Source organism: Hemitrygon akajei, chromosome 7, assembly GCF_048418815.1.
Source record: "Hemitrygon akajei chromosome 7, sHemAka1.3, whole genome shotgun sequence".
Lineage (NCBI taxonomy): Eukaryota > Metazoa > Chordata > Chondrichthyes > Myliobatiformes > Dasyatidae > Hemitrygon > Hemitrygon akajei.
The window spans coordinates 47615305-47632801 of NC_133130.1; the positions used below are offsets into that span (position 1 = coordinate 47615305).

The 17497-nt window shown below is 39.6% G+C and overlaps 1 protein-coding gene across 2 annotated transcripts in view; it reads left to right on the forward strand.

Moving 5' to 3' along the window:
* Positions 1-8449, forward strand: part of eprs1 (glutamyl-prolyl-tRNA synthetase 1) — a 55057-nt gene extending 46608 nt beyond the window's left edge. For both annotated transcript variants that reach the window (XM_073050796.1, XM_073050797.1), the window contains 7 exons: positions 285-440; positions 1050-1247; positions 2429-2602; positions 4789-4949; positions 6745-6823; positions 7217-7281; positions 8084-8449. In XM_073050796.1, the coding sequence (XP_072906897.1) occupies positions 285-440; positions 1050-1247; positions 2429-2602; positions 4789-4949; positions 6745-6823; positions 7217-7281; positions 8084-8234 (984 nt within the window). In that variant the 3' untranslated portion in view covers positions 8235-8449. The remainder of the gene's footprint in view (positions 1-284; positions 441-1049; positions 1248-2428; positions 2603-4788; positions 4950-6744; positions 6824-7216; positions 7282-8083) is intronic.
* The last annotated feature ends 9048 nt before the right edge of the window (positions 8450-17497 follow it).

Genomic DNA, 17497 nt, shown 5'->3' on the forward strand with positions numbered 1-17497 from the left:
GTCATTTAAACTTGTTAATTTCCCTGCTCCAGATTTATTTTTTGTTTTTCTTTTAGCATTTCTGCACTTAGTTAATTGGGAAAAATAATGCACTGGAATATAGTAAACATTTTTGAAACTTTATAGTCACTGAAAAGACATTCCCAGATAAGAAGGGTGAAAGCCGAAAAGACAACCTTTCTTTCTTTTCAAGTGCTAACTGATTTGCAAGTTACTGAGCATTCCTGTATTATCAACTGGTGGTTGTTGAAGATTTTATATTTTTGACCGATATTTTTGTGTAGGTTTTGCAAATTCTGGAACTCTATGCACGAGTGTATGAGGAATTGCTTGCAATTCCTGTAGTGAAAGGAAGAAAAACTGAAAAAGAGAAGTTTGCAGGTGGTGACTACACAACTACAGTGGAAGCTTTTGTATCAGCCAGTGGAAGAGCCATCCAGGTATGTGTGTATGGTAATCTAACCAGTATTTGTGCATCCAGAATTCTCAGGCAACTGGCAACATTCTTTTTTTTTAATCAAGTGTTATGCAAATTAAGTTGCAAAGACAGTTTTAGTTTATTTATCTTTATACAAAGGGATCGTGCATTTGTCAGTTGGTTAGCTGCAATATCCTATGAAGTTTTGACACCATGTGATAAGTGCTATCAATCATTTGATTTTTGCTGTATTTTATATTATTACTACTTTGTAAAATAATGGAATTGCAGTGTGTAACATTGTAATTTAAGGTAAGCTGATGACATATACATATTTAGCAACTTATTGAACGATTTATGCATAGAATACTAATGTGCGTGATGTACTGTGATGTTTCTCTTTAAGCAATCCTCATGTAACCAGCAACCAGCTAATCACCATGGATACTGAATGACTGAGAGTATACTGTAGTTAAGTTTCTTTATGATTTTGGATCAGTCATATCTTTTTTATATATAGTTTTTCACTGTTGGTCTAAAAGAGTACAGAATGAAATAGTTTGATTCTTATCTATAGTATGTATGAACTAAATTTCTCTTGAAAAATTAATGTATGGCTTTAAAATTGTAGGGTGCTACATCACATCACTTGGGACAGAATTTTTCAAAGATGTTTGAGATTGTATTTGAGGATCCAAAGAAACCTGGGGAGAAACAATTTGCATATCAAAACTCCTGGGGAATTACAACCCGGACAATTGGGGTCATGACCATGGTTCACGGTGATAACCAAGGATTGATACTGCCTCCGAGAGTTGCTTGTGTGCAGGTATGTGCTTAGTGATGTGCTAGGTGAGGAATAGACTTCAGAACTATATAAGGAACTTGTGGGAAGAGAGTGTCTGGAATTGTAGAATTATTAATGCAATAATCACCATTTAAATTTTATGTACATTAGGACAGCAGATTTCCTAGAGAAATGCACACAGAATATTGTTTTATGTTTTGTCTACACTTCTGATTGCTTTGGTAAACCAGCCAACATAATCAAAGACTCTGCCTATCCTGGGCATTCTCTTTGCTCCCTACTCCGAAAGGGCAGAAGATGCAAAAACCTGAAGGCACAGACTACCAGGCTCAAGGCAGTTTCTATCCCACTGTTATCATACTAAGGGACTATTCAGTAGATGGATTCTTGACTTCATAATCTAGCTTGTTCAACTTTATTGTCATTCAACTGTACGTACAATCTTCCTTGTTTACCAAGGTGCAATACACCATACAAACATCATATACAGCACATAAAATAATATTAACCGATTTTTAAAAAAAAAACTAATCTGTAGATGCACAAATATGTACTTTTTGGCAACATGACATAGTTAAATATACAACATACACTACTACTGGCACTGTCATAAATAATATGTCATCGGTAGTAACAGGCTGCTCAGAAGTCTCACATGATGTTTCAGCTTACTGTCATCCTGCATTGCACTTTTTCTGTAATTGTAACACTTTATTCTGCATTGTTATTGTACCTCAATACACTGATATGATCTGTATGGATAACATGCAAGATGATGTTTTCCATTGTACCACAGTTTCTGAAATGTTAGGGTATCAATTTTAGTAGTAACTAATAGATATTATATTCACATCTACTTTAGCAAAATGTAAATTTATCTGAATTTCCATTTTACCTACAATTAACAAAACAATTATTATCTTGCACTGAATAAATGCAAGTTAGTCATGTCTTTATAAGGAAAATCTACTTTTGGCTTAATGAGCCTAGCTGAGAATCGGTTACTTAAAAAGAATGATCTATTTATGAAGGTGAGAAATAATAGGTGAAACATTCTCTCCTGTCTAAAGCTGTTATTTTACGAGACTAGGTGAGAAACTAGCCCATTTCACCATGCCAGTATCTTTAACTTAATGAGCACAAAGTTCACAAATCAATGAGCATGCATCGATTTTATTTCACTATTAATTTTTTGATTGTAGATTATAATAATACCTTGTGGAATCACAAATACTCTTTCAGAAGAGGACAGGGAGTCATTATTAAAGAAGTGTAATCATTATCTTGATCTCCTGATTAATGCTGGAATCCGTGCTCGAACTGACTTGAGGGATAATTATTCGCCTGGCTGGAAGTTCAACCATTGGGAGTTGAAAGTAAGTAAATGTGTTTAAATTTGAATACAAGAAAGATTCACCTGATGAAGGGTGTTGGCCGGAAACATTGACTGTTTATTCTTTTCCATTGATGTTATCTGGCCTGCTGATTTCCTCTGGCATTTTTTATATGTTGCCAAAGACTTTTTGGCTTTGTTTCTTAAGTGCACTCTGAATTCAGCTCTATAAATTATAGGTTTTGAGGACGTGACATTTTTAAGTCAAAGAGAACTTTTTCAAAGCTGCTGTAATTCTAGAAACTCCAGTGTAAAAAAAAAAGTTAACTGTTGCAAATAAAACATGAAAATCAATTGTCAAACTGGAAACTGAACACAATTTTATGTAAACTAAAAGTTTTTGCAGTAGGATAAATTGTGGACACTTTTTGGGGGAATAGTCTGAATGGCAAATTGAACCACTTGTATAGGCTGTGAAGCCTAAGTGGGAGAATCCAGAACTGAGTGAAAGTCGTTACTCTCTCATTTTGGTTGTGCTATGAAGTTGGATTGTGTTTGGAATCTATCAGAGATGTCAACATCCCACAGTTTTCAATCTGCCTGCTGGAGCCATGACACCATCAATTTCAGTGAAGGTACAGTGGCTGAGGGGAAGAAGTGATTTTAGAATACATATTTGGAATTGATAGAATTTAATAATTAACTGTAGTGTTTTTCAATTATTTTACTGTTAATTGTTTTTAAATAGTGTTGAGTTTAATAGTTTACATTACATAGCCACTCAGTCTTTTGTCAGCCAGTTAGCCTTGGGCAGTTAAATAGCAAGAAGTCAAAGCAATGTAAAGCTATGCTAATCAAAAGATGGGTTTGGTGATCAAGTTGTTCCTATGAAGGATGGCTGGTGTAATAATTTGTTCTCTCTCATCTCCTTAATGGTTCTCTTGCACATGTGCTTGTAAGAGAATGCATTCTTTAATCTGAACTTCAAACCTTTGCTACATGCAGGAATAGTCAGCTCTTTCCTCAAAAAGTGTGACTAGTAAATCTATTTAGTGAAATAAGTCAATAAACTTTTATGCTGCTTTAATCTTCTTGCAAAATGGATTTAAATGGCCAGTTCAACCATTCTAAAATAAGAATGTTATCAAATGCAACTAGTCAGAATTGGAAATTTCCACCAAACAGAGTTCATAGTGTATTATGCATAGTATACTATGATACATCATAGTATATTAATCATCCTGACTCTTTATTTTAACTCTATAGGTACTGTCTTTGTTTCCGGCAGTTCCATTTTTGTTTAAAATTTAGGGCATCTGAATCATTTTGCTTTTATGTTCCAGTAAATACAATTAGAGCTCAAAAGTTTTATTTTTATTCGATGATGGTTTAATCAACACATTGCAAGCACTATGGACATTCTCCATTTAGTTATCACCCCTGATACTTCTATCCAGTTTATTGCTTCATAAGCAACTATTGCACAGCTAACCCAACATCTGTGTATTTCAGTACTATAAAATGGTGCTATTTTCAACAAGTTCAAAGTAAATTTATTATCAAAGTAAATGTATGTCACCACATACAACCCTGATACATTTTTCTGCAGGCATATACAGTAAATCCAAGAAACACAATATAATCAATGTAAAACCATACCCAACAGGATGGAGAAACAACTAGTATATAAAAGACGACAAACTGCAAATACAAAATATAATAATTAATAAGAAATAATTATCGAGAACATGATATGAAGAGTCCTTGAAAGTGAGTCCATAGGTTGGACGAACAGTTCAGTGATAGGACAAGTGAAGTTATCCCCTCTGGTTCAAGCGCCAGATGACTGAGGATAATGGCTTACTGAACCAGCTGGTATGAGTCCTGAGTCTCTTGTACCACCTTCCTGACATCATCATGGCCAGGATGGTGGGTGTCATTGATGATAAATGCTGCTTTCCTGCTATAGCACTCCAGTTCTCAAAGGTAAAGAGGGCTTTACCCATGAAGGACTGGGCTATATCCACTACTTTTTGAAGGATCTTGTGATCAAGGGCATTGGTGTTTCAATACTAGGCTGAGATACAAGGCAACATTCTCTCCACCCCACATCTGTAGAAGTTTATCAAAGGCTTAGATGACGTGCAACTTTCTAAGGAAGTAAGAGTAGCTCAGAAGAAGTATATTTAGAGGGGAGGTGTACTAAGATGTTCTCCTTTCTAATTTTAGGGTGTACCCATCAGGCTAGAGGTTGGACCACGAGATATGAAAAAACAGCAATTTGTAGCCGTCAGAAGAGACACTGCTGACAAACTTACAATTCCAGAGGCTGCTGCTGAGAAAAAGCTGAAGAATCTATTGGAGGAAATCCAAACCAATCTTTATAACAGGTACAAATGAGCAGAAAGTAGTTGTAGTAGGCCCCCGTTAGTCTTGATAAACTATGGATTTGCACCTTGGAAAGTTTCCAGAACGCAAGCCTGGGCAAGGTTTTTTTTATGAAAGACCGGCGGTTGCCCAAGCTGCAAGTCTCCCCTCTCCACGCTACCAATGTTGTCCAAGCGAGGGGCCGTACAGCTTGGCACTGGTGTTGCAGAGCAATGTGTGGTTAAGTGCCTTGCTCAAGGACACACACACAAGCCTCGGCCAAGGCTCGAACTAGCAACCTTCAGGTAACTAGACGAACGCCTTAACCACTTGGCCTCGCGGCAACTCAAAAAGTAGTAGTCCCATAAGTATTACATTGTACAAATGTGAATTATTTGCGATACCTTGCCAGCTATTGGGCCATTTTTATTAAGGTAAGCTCTTTCTCAGACATCTGTAGAAGGTGTAAAACAAGAGTAGAGCACAGTGCATTACCATTTCGGATTCCTGCCTAAGTAAGATGATCCATGATTTGGAAAATATAATTCCTTGCTTTTTAAATGCCATGAGGACAGACCTTTAGAGCAAGGAAAGATCACTCAGCCCTCCAGACCCTACTCCCCCATTACCACTGCTGCACAGTGGCCACAGTATATACTAATCTACAAAATCCAAAGTGATTAATTGCCCATGCTATTTTGAACATCACCTCTACCACCAAGAAAGACAATGGGAACTCGTGAAAGGGCACATCACTACCTTGTGATCCCTCTCCAAGATGTACCTTGGAAATGCAATAAAATGTTGTAGTTTTGCAAATCTGCAGTCAAAATCCACCAATCAAGTATCCCTTTCCCACTGTCATCAACTCCCAATGAGACTTAAGGTTTCTGTTATGCTAATGAAGTCATCAGTTAATATCTCAACTTGGACAATTCCTGGGAGTGTTTCTCCCTTAGTTTTAGAAGTCTGACATTTTTGAATGAAAAACCCAGCTCATCTCCACCCAAGCCATCTCCTAATAGTAAAATATTAAATGCCCCCTTAATAGCCAGGGTTGGTTCTTTCCATCTGGAGAGGATTCTGGATAAATAAATGTCCCATTCAGCTGTTTAAAAACTCTGCTGCTGAAGTAATCTGTGGGAATCAGTGGAGAGTCAAAGACGTTCAGGATTTAGGGAATTCACAGCCATTAAAGGAATGTATCTTCCATGAAAGGCTTTCATAACGTAGCCGAGTCTAAATCCTGAAGTTTGTAACCCATTAGCATTGAGGGAACACCTTTTAAGTTGTTCAACATAGTACCCCAACACCACCTTCTCAAGCTATAGGGACTAGACAACAAATGCTGACAAATTATAAAAATACTTTTCAAAAGAAAAGATTGGGCTTTCTAACTTTTTAGTTGTAATTTCTTGTTTTTTATTTCTCTAGGCACCTGAAAAATCAGTGTTAACTCAATTAAAGAATTGGGAGACATAGATTTGATTGGCATTGCCTGTTTTAATAAAATTGTGCTATACTGTGTTCTCCAATACATGGAAAAGTCCATGTATTGTTGATTATTTCTACTGTTACTTTGAATGGCTGAGATCACTGAATCACTTCCAAAGTTCTTACTATACTATAAGCTGTTGTGCTTCTTCACAGTTAAGATCCTATGCATAAGCTGTTGTGCTTCTTCACAGTTAAGATCCTATGCATAAGTGGGATAAGCTAGGCATAACAGGTGCTGTGGACTTGAGGAGATAAAAGCCTACTTAGGTATATTTTGTAATCTTTACTGACCATTTTGTATTTCATTTGTATTATTATAAGGGCTGCTCGGGATCTAAAGGACCATATGGTTTTGGCTGACACAATGGAACAATTTCAGCAAGAGTTAGATTCAGGAAAGGTATGATCTCGCTTTATTACTGCCTGCTTTTCCTGATAGTTAGTACAGTTGGTTTGTACCTGATGTGGGTTTATACTGGAATGCAAGCAAATCTCGAGTAATTCCTAGCCCTGCCTTTTTTTTCTGTCAGATCTTGTATTAGCAGAGTCTCCATACAGTCTTCTGAAATGCAAGTCTTTTAGCTTTGTCGCTACAGTTTGGCATTAGCATTTGCAAGCCAATGTGTAAGTGGAGTGAAATATAATACAAAGAAACTGAATTGTCATGTTGGTTAATGGCAGAGTTCAGAAGAAACTTGGTATTTGTTTTTATCAAAACCTGAAGTAGTTTTCCATTTGAAGGATTATCACTGATTGTAGTAATAAAATTTTACATTACTGTCTCACATTTCAGATTGTGCAGATTCCTTTTTGTGGAAGCATAGACTGTGAAGATTGGATCAAGAAAACAACAACTAGGTAATTACAAACAATGTGTTGTTAAATGTTTATGTAGTGTTGCTGTCTAATGTATTTGCACCATGGTTAAAATTTCAACATAAAAATTATCTAGAATTGATTCTTGGATACATTTTTTTAATATATAAAAGTGGGTTTATATTAAGCAACTGTTAAAGCTATCTACTGCCCTGGGTGAAGAGAAAACATTTTGTGACATTTTGAAAAGAGTGAACTGATCCTACAGGAGCCATAGCTAATATCTCAATTAATATTATCAAAAAGAACAATGTGCTTTCTACTTATTGCTGCAATCAATTGGGCTGTCATACCATCATTTAATACAACAGTGAATAAACTTGTTAAATGTATTTCAGTGGCTGTTATGTACTTTTGGACATTGTGTAAAATACTATCAGAATTGGGTTTATAATCACTATGTTGTGAAATTTGTGGCAGCAGTAAAGTGAAAGAAACATAAAATAACTAAATTACAAAATTAATAAATAGTACAAAAACAAAGAAATAATGAGGTGGTGTTCATAAGGGGGAAGAAGCTGTATTTAAATGACTGTGGGTTTTCAGGTTCCTGTACCTCCTTCCTGATGGTCGTAACAAGAGAGTGCATGCCCCCAGATGGTGAGGGTCCTTAATGCAAGATTGTTCTTGCATTTTGCACGTTCTTTAAAATATTTTGCCACTTTTTATTTACAAATATCAATTGTGTACAATAATAGCTACCGGTAATTTATTCTTTCACATGCAAGTTTAAGCAACTATGCCATTTTTGAATAACAATAATGTTCTTACTTCTATGCTTCAGGGATCAGGATATTGAACCTGGAGCACCATCCATGGGAGCCAAGAGTCTGTGTATCCCTTTCAAACCTCTTCGTGAATTAAAACCTGGAACCAAATGCATCAGTGGGAAGGAGCTTGCTCAACATTATGTACTTTTTGGTCGCAGTTACTAATGAAGATATGAACTGTGGGGAAAAATCATGTCTTTGTCTGTAAATGTTTTTATAAGAGTAATGAATGAGTTACTTTCATCTTTTTGTGTATTTTTACCTAGTTATAAGAAATCAACTATGATTAACAAATACAAAACCCTTAGAGCCTATTAAATGTCAAAAATAAATCTTGAACAGGTACCCTACTTAACATTAATAAACATTTAATGAATATATTTCTTTGTTCTTTTTTGGTTTGAATGGCATAATTTATTGGTTTTAATACTTGTGGGTCAATAAAAAGCAAAATTCCAAACTATATCTTACCAAAAAGCTAATTAAAATGTATAAACATTTCTAAAGGTTGCCAACACATCTTTTGTAGCAATCTTAACACAAAAGACATTATTACCTTCCACTTGTTTTCAATATTCAGATCTTTAAAAATGTTGCAAGTGACTCACCTCCTTGTGATCATGTAAATGAACCATTTTCCCTCCTGATTGAAAATTGATATTGTGAACAGATCTTTCTCCTTGATTACCATCCATATATTTATCAAATCTTCTGTTGGTATTTCTCCCCTCAAATAAGGAACAATGCTAAAGTACTCAGACACTTGACAATTGACATTCTCATTTCCCATCCTTCTGACCAGTCATTGAATCTGTTATTTGCTCCAAATTTGTACTCATCTTTTCTCAAGTATCCTCAAATGTAGCTAAATAAAGCCTCAGCAAAATCCCATTCTGTGAGAACAAAAATAAATTATTTTATCTGCTCCTCAATGATATTCACACCAACACCCATTCTCCACCATTGTTGAGTTAAATGAGAATGCTCTTAAGTTCAGATGTAGCCTGAAAATAGTCTGATTTCATGTCCTTGTCACTTCTGTATTACTTTATTGTCTGAACTTCTGACTGTCTTTGGCCCCCAATATTTCTCAGCCATATGACGATGTTCAAGAACATGTGCCAATGTGGCATCGCTCTCTATGTGCAAATTGTTATCAAACTTCACCTCACCATCTTTCTCGATCAGAACTAAGAGTGTAACCTGCAGGGTAGAAAAAAAATACAACTAGTGGATGTGGTATTTGATAACGTGCAAGAGTTAAATCAATTAGGATAATAAATTAAGTGGGAAATAAGTTAAAGAGTAGAAGACTAGGACTAAGTCATTTTTAGGTTGGCTGGTGGTTACAGATGGGTATCACAAGGATTAGTAGTGGGACTTGCAGTTATCTTAATCAATCATTCAGATGAAAGGACAATATTAGCAATAGAAAATTAATTAATTGGTTTACCAAGACAGTGAGAAACTTTGTCTTAAATGCCACCCTAGAGATCATTTCAAAACAATGTATGGTTGTGGAATATGTAATAAATCTTCAAATGGAAACATTTTTAATTGATTTTTAAAAAAGTTGGCCGGTTGAGTACAGTGTCAGGATCATTATTGGAAGAATAACAAAACTTTAAAATATGAATCTTTTTAATTATGTGTTTGATTACAGAGTTCTCAACATAAAGGTGTAATGTGCAATTAGGAAACCAAAGGGATTGAAAAGGAATATTAAGAATTTGGTGAGGTAATGTCTAGAATAGGGTGTGCAGTTTCTGTCACTGTACATAAGGAAGGACATGTTCAAATCTTTTAGGGTGCAGTTCAGAATTTTATCTAGTCTGTGGCTAAAGTGGGGACCAAGGTCTCCGTCAAGGCCCTCCTAATCTTCTCTTTTGCCCTCTCAATAATCTGAGATAGATTCCATCCCATTTTGGGGACTTATCCACCAGACTGGCCTACAAGAGCCACAATTCCATGATATCAGCATGCCATAGAATATCAGCATACTCCTTCCTGATCTTATTATCGTTGATGACCTTCCTGTTGAATGTTGAAGCAATGTACAATTTAGTATCTGCCTACTTCCTCTGACTCCAGGCATAATTTCACTCCTTGATCCTTGAGTGGTCTTGCCCTCTCCCTACTTGCCCTCGTGTATGTATAAAATGGCGAGGGATTCTCTTTAATCCTACTTGCTAAGAACATTTCATGTTACTTTATTCAGAATCAGTTTTAATATCATTGGCATATGTTGTGAAATTTGTTAACTTAATGGCAGCAGTACAATGAAATGCATGATAAATATAGGAAAAAAACTGAGTTTCATGAAGTTTATATGTCTATTGGTTAAAATAAGTAGTGCAAAAAACCAGAAATAAAATAGTAGTGTTCATGGGTTCAATGTCCATTTAGAAATCGAAGGGATTTAGAAATCTCTTCTGAATCCCTGCTCTGTTCTCTCGTGGTTCTTTAAGGCTCTGTCTGTTTTCAAATTTCTAAGACTCCCATATGCTTCCTTCCACCAAAGCTCCAATCACCTGGCCAGGGTCATTTCCCAATATGAGGTCTTGTATGCCCCTTTCCCTAGTTGGACTGCCCATGTAATGTGTCAGGAAACCCTCCTGGATGCACCTAACAAATTCTGCCCTATATAAGGCTCTACCACTAAGGGAGTCCTAGTCAGTTTTGGGGGAGTTAACGTCACCCATCAAACTTGTTGCTTTTTCATATTTCCATAACCTGCCTTCATATTATATCTTCCTCTGTCTCACAGTGGTTACTGGGAGGCCTACAGTATAACCCCATCATAGTGATTGCATCTTGAGCTTCCATATTGCTTCACAGCACAACACCTCCAGGTCTTTGCTGCTGTAATGTTATCCCTGGTCACCCACTCGCCCAACTCTTTTACATCCCTCTGTATTGCATCTGAAATGGTTGAATCCTGAATGCTGATCTGCCACTCCTGCCCTTAGCCAAGTCTCTGTAATAGCTCCAACAATATACTAATTCAGGCCCTGTGTTCATATGCCTTAACCATAATACTGTTAGCACTGAAATAAATACACAAGCCCATTGCCCCATTTACTTGGTCCTACATGTCCTTCCTTTCAGACTTGTTTGACCTACTTTCCCATTAATCCCTCCAATTGCTGAGTTCCTGCTTCCTTGCCAAACTTTTTTAAACCCTCATTAGCAACCTAAGTGGACTCAAGGCAACATCAACACTAAGGACCTTTGCTATCTGGGACTTGTCCTCTTTTCATTGCTGTTATTGGGGGTAAGGTACAGGACCCTGAAGACCCATTCTCAGTAATTTAGGAACAGGTTCATCCCTCTGTCATCAGATTGCTGAACAGTTAATTTGTTTTTAGTTGCACTATTTGTATATAACTATAATGTCTTTGAACAGTACTGCTACCAAAAAACATAACAATTCATAATATACAAGTCAGTGATGATGATTCTGATTCTGAAGATATTGGTGCCGCTCGAGGTTGGGTACAACTGTTCTCCTTGTATAGGTTCCACCTGCCTTGGAAGAGAGTTCTTCCTGAGGTTCTGCCTCCTGTACCAGCTGCTTAGACACTTAGTTAACTGTACTATCTTCCAATTTTCTTGCCTTACTAGCACATGGAAGAACAGGAAATGATCCTGAGATTGCACCCACTAGTCGTCCTGCTTTTTAACGTTATGCTTAAATGCCAGGTTTTCTTTGCAGGACATCATCTATCTTCCTGCCTATCTCCTTGGTGCCAATATGGACAAAGACCTCTCTTACCTTTCAGAATATTCTGTGCCCGTGTAGGGCTGGCAGCAGTGAGGAACATACCACCATGGAGACTCGCTTGTGCCACTGAAATGCCTATTTGTGCCCCTGACTAAATGTCTCCCTATCCCTGTCCCTCATTATCTGTGCCCCTATTACTATTGCATGTGTGGGACATTGCAGTACGACAGAGCTGGTGTCATTTTCTCCAATGAGGCTCTTCTTCTCTCCCCACCTCCACCCCACTAACAGTATCCAAAATAGTGTGGCATACTTGAGTAGGGAACAGCCACAGGAGAACACTGTCCTCCTGGCAGTCGTTTATCTGACTGAACCTTTGGTGTGACCTGAATCTCTTGTCTATAATGTTAACTGCCTCCTGTTTGTTTCTCAATGAGTCTGAATGTTCCTTCAACTGATTCATGCAGTCTGAGAAGAGTTTTTAGTTGAGCACACTTACTGTATCTTCAACAGGGACACTTCAACTCTCTGATCTCCCACATCTCATAAAGAGGTGAATACCACCCCACTCACTACCATCATGGCCCATTTTACCAACTAGCAGAATTAATAAGAAGGAAAAGAATAAAGATATCTTGCCTTCCTCACCAAAGCCTGGTTTGACCTTAGCAGTACTTCCATCTCAAGGCTGCCCTTCTCAAAGTTGCCACCTGCTAAATCTTGCCTCCCTTTTATTCAACTGTTGGGCCTCACAGTAGGAAAGCTAGCAGCTTTTCAAGTGATTCACAGATGCTCCTCTTCTAGGTCTCAGTAAGATATTTTAAGTTCTAACATTAAAATATCATTTAAGTAATCTGGTTAACTTTTAAAAGTTTTTGGATACTTTTCAAAGTTTGTATTGTAGACTTGTGTTTTTTTTTGCCATTTCTTTGTTCTTAACCTACTTCCATTGTTCTGTTCCTATTCAATATTTCTTTAAATATTGTCATCAGATAAATAAAATTCACACACAAGTTTCTAATGCAGCAAAGCAACACAGAAGTCGCAGGAGGGAAGCCAATGGCACCCATCGTTAAAGTATTCAAACCTATTTAAAATTGCTGCCACTGATTTTGACATTGGGAAAGGCACATACCTACTTGAGAATATGTAGAATTAGAATTGCAGCCCACAGCATCAACTTATTATTCATTTCCATAGATGCTGCCTGACCTGCTGAGTTCCTCCAGCATTTTGTATGTGTTGTTCTGGATTTCCAGCATCTGCAGAATTTCTAGTGTACATAAGAATATGTTAGAGACCAGCATAGTCTGCTCAGCCCCTCAAACCTGTTCCACCATACATTAACAACATTACTGATCTGGCTGTAACTTCAGCTCTATATCCCCACCTATTTCCATAACATTTAACTCTTGTTTATCCATAATATCTTCCACTAGAAGAGTCTTCCAACACTACTTGCGCTGCCCTTTGAGGAAGTGAGTTTGAAAGTCATGACCCTCTGGAATGGAAATTTTCACCTTATTCATTTGTCTTGAAGGGTGACGCCATAAAGTTTTAACAGTGACCCATAGTTCTACATTGTTGCACAAGAAGAAACATCTCTATTCTACCAACAGCGCTCATAATCTAAACTGTTTCAATCAATTTGCCTTTCATTCTGCTAAACTTCAATGGATACTACCACCCCCCCCCCCCCCCCATACAGTCTGGATATTCCAGGGAAGTGTCTGATATCATTATTTCAAAAGGGTAAACCGGTGTTTCGGAGTTTGGAACACTCAGGTCAGGCAGCATCTGTGGAAAGAGGAAGAGAATTAACTTTACACTTAAAATACTGTGCATTAGAATTCTCTGTTTGCCTTTGTATCGATCTTTGTCTTGTTAGGTCAATAATCCATTTAATATTCCGACCATCGCACTGCAATTTCCAGTGATCGATACTGTTACTGGACCATAGTTGTTAATCCAGCTCATGTTATTTCATTCAGGGAATCTGCACGAAATTTGGTTGATGAAATATTTGCTTTCCTTGGAATAATGTAACGATCAACCACGACCGATGTAGCAAAACATTTCATCACCAAATATTATCAAACAAAATTCATTTTTGAGGCAAGTGAGTTAATATTACGGCAGAGCTTATAAAAATGTCTTGCAAAGGAAAAGGTTTGGAGCGAAAGTGGAACAACCACTGGACAAACAACATTCCTATTACAAACACACCCACGCCCACACGGCGAGTTTTTAAAGGCGTGTTTTGGTTTTGAGAAATGCTGTTTCAGGTAGATTTCCCCACCTTCTTCCCACCCCTCCCCTCTCAATTTCAACCAGGTTTGACATCCAACGCATGATGGATCTGTGCAGGGTGTAACAATTGTTATGCCGTTGGCCCCCTCCTTTGTGAAAATCGCAAGAACTCTAGTTAAGGGGGGGTCAGCTGACCCAAAAGAGAGACGTGCGGAAGACCACGTTCTCTCAAGAAGCAGACTAACGGTGACTTCGATTATCGTCTCATGGAAACCACGTGAAAAGCCCTCGGGCAAAGTGGGCTGGTTAAGAGAAAGATCGCATTACCTGCAACTTGATTGATACCTGCGATCCCGTGAAGAAGTATAAAGGCGGGTCTGAGGGGAGGACCCTCAGATGCACCCAGCAGACACGAGATCGATTCCCGTGGGAGCGGGACGCCATTTTGAAGGAAGCTACGTGCGCTAGATTCCGACTTTGAATCTGTGGCTAAAACCAACGAAAGACTGCTTTTAAAATAACAACGGGGAAGTCTGCTCCCCTGATTCCAAGGATTTGCTCTGCCAAGACGACGGGCAAGTGTGCATCTTTTCTAAATTGTAAAGGAAAAAGCCTGCAAACTTCTGAGTGACTCTTAAGACTTCCGTTGGACTCAGTATTACCCCCCTAGACAACTGTAGAGCTTATTTCTGATTGATTATGGTTACACCGGTGTTTTAGATTGAGTTTTGACGATTTGAATGTTTTGTATTAACCATACATTTGTGCCCTTGTTGAATAAAACGTTTGAAAATAGTAGCATCCGACTCAGCTGATCCATCTATCTTTGCTGGTAAGTTACCTGGTTACGGGGTTTACGTAACAAGTGGGGGCTCGTCCGGGATTTAAAACCAAACGGGAGGGTCAGTGAATCGGGCTGTAAGTCCAAACTTAAATCTGGTTACGCAGGTAGTCAGACGAGAAACCAGCAAAGATGGATGTGCAGGAATTTATGGGAAACCCGACGGTAGGGGCGCTATGGAAAGCTACAAAATCAGACTTAGTAAGTTTGGCGCAGGCCTTAGACCTCACAGCGGTGAAGCCAGCAATGAAAAAGCAGGAAGTGCGAAGGGTCATACAACAGCATTACGTTGGGAAGAAGGTGTTTACAGCTGAGGATTTGGAAAATATTCCCGAAAGGAGATTAGTGAGTGGGACAAATCAGGCAGAGTTGGAGAAAGCAAGGCTGGAATATGAGTTTAAAATAAAGCAGCTAGAAATAGAAGCAGCTCAGAAGGCTGCAGAGAGAGAAGCCGAGAGAGCCGAGAGAGAAGCCGAGAGAGCCGAGAGGGCAAGAGAAGCCGAGAGAGAGCCGAGAGGGAAAGAGAAGCCGAGAGAGAAGCCGAGAGAGCCGAGAGGGAAAGAGAGCAGGTGTTCAAACTAAAGCAGCTAGAAGCAGAAGAGAGAGAGAAACAAAGGAACTATGAATTGGAGCTGGACAGGCGAAAACAAGAGCGAAGAACTCAAGGGGGAGAGAGAGAGGAGGGGTTTGATATTAGTCGGGCGTTGAGGTTGGTCCCCCCGTTCGAGGAGACGGATATTGATAGTTATTTCTTGCTCTTTGAAAAGGTGGCAGAGAATCAGCAGTGGCCCAGAGAGCAATGGGTGGCGTTGTTACAAAGTGTGTTACGAGGAAAAGCACAGCGGGTATATGCCGCGCTGCCCACAGAAAGGGACGGGAATTATGATCAAGTAAAGGAGGCCATTCTCCGAGGTTACGAGTTAGTACCTGAGGCGTATAGACAAAGGTTCCGAAATTTAAAAAGAGGGTGGAATCAAACGTATACCGAGCTAGCCCATGAGAAAGGTGTGCTCTTGGACCGTTGGTGCACAGCTGAAAAGGTGGCCGAGAACTATGGGCGTCTCAGGGAGCTAGTTTTGATTGAGGAATTTAAAAGTTGCGTTCCGGAAGAGATCCGAATGTATTTAAATGAGAGGACGAATCAGTCCATCTCGGAGATGGCTAGGCTCGCAGATGAATATGCCCTAACCCACAAGACAAAGTTTTCCTCGCCAAAAAGTTACCCGAGAGACCGTCGGAATGGTAGGGACAGTCCGCCGGCTAAGGGAGAAACTCCACCGGGAGCTAGCACAAAAAGTGAGGATAACAGACAGGAAACCTGGAGATCTCCTGGTTTCAACTGTTTTAATTGTGGAAAGGTGGGACATATTGCATCAAAAATGCACTGCTCCGAGGAAGGAGTCGGAACGAGGGAAAGCAGCTATTTCCATAGGCTGTGTTGCGTCGATCCGAAAATCGACAAGCAGGCCCCAGACAGATGGAATACAGGAGGGGCGGGAGACATTTAGGTCCGAAGGAACCGTGGCTTTGAAGGAAGGGGATCCCCCAATTCCCGTACGAATTTGGAGAGACACGGGGGCGGAACTATCGTTAATTAGCCGTAATGTGTTAAAATTCGGCCCTCGCACGGGGGAGGTAGCCCTTAGAGGTATCGGGAACCGAACCGAGGTCGTGCCTTTGCATAGGGTCTTTCTAGATTGTGAGTTGGTGTCGGGACCAGTAGATCTGGGGGTCCTGCCGGAATTGCCAGGAGAAGGAGTGGACGTCCTTCTGGGTAACGACCTAGCGGGTGGGAAGATGGGTGCCGCCGTGAAGCTGACCACCCAGCCCGTGAGAGTTGAAGACCCTCCCTCAGAAAAAAAATTCTATCCCGCATGTGCGGTCACTCGCAGCATGTCGAAAAGGGCTGCTGAGACCGAGAGCGGGTGGAATCTGGCCAGTTTTGATTTGGCCGAAACTTTTTTACCGACTCTGTACCAACGAGAGTCCGAGGAAGGGAAAACGGAGAGTAGGGAGGAACGAGTGGGAAATAGGGAGGAGGTAGACCGGTCCTTAGCCAGAAGAGAGTTTGTACGGGAACAGAATGGTGACGAGGAGCTGGTAGCCTTGAGAGAGTCGGTTCTCTCCGAGACTGAACTGGAGGCAGAGCCAGAGGGTTATTATCTCCAGGAGGGGGTGTTGATGAGGAAGTGGAGACCCCCTGCGGTGCAGGCCGATGAGGACTGGGCGGTGCTACATCAGATAGTAGTCCCGAAAGTATATCGGAACGACATTCTTGACTTAGCCCATAAGGGACCTTTAGGCGGGCATTTAGGAATAAAGAAGACCGTGGAGCGGGTTCAGAGGGAATTCTATTGGCCCAATCTGAGGAAAGATGTTACTGAGTATTGTAAAAGATGTCATACCTGCCAGGTGGTGGGTAAGCCGAATCAAGTTATCCCTAAGGCCCCCCTCCGACCTATTCCCGCATGTGAGGAGCCTTTCTCCCGAGTCATTGTGGATTTTGTGGGACCCTTACCTAAAACTGCGAGTGGGCGGCAGTATATCATGACCCTGATGTGTGCCGCTACACGATTTCCCGAGGCCGTGCCTCTGGGTAGTATTAGGACCTCT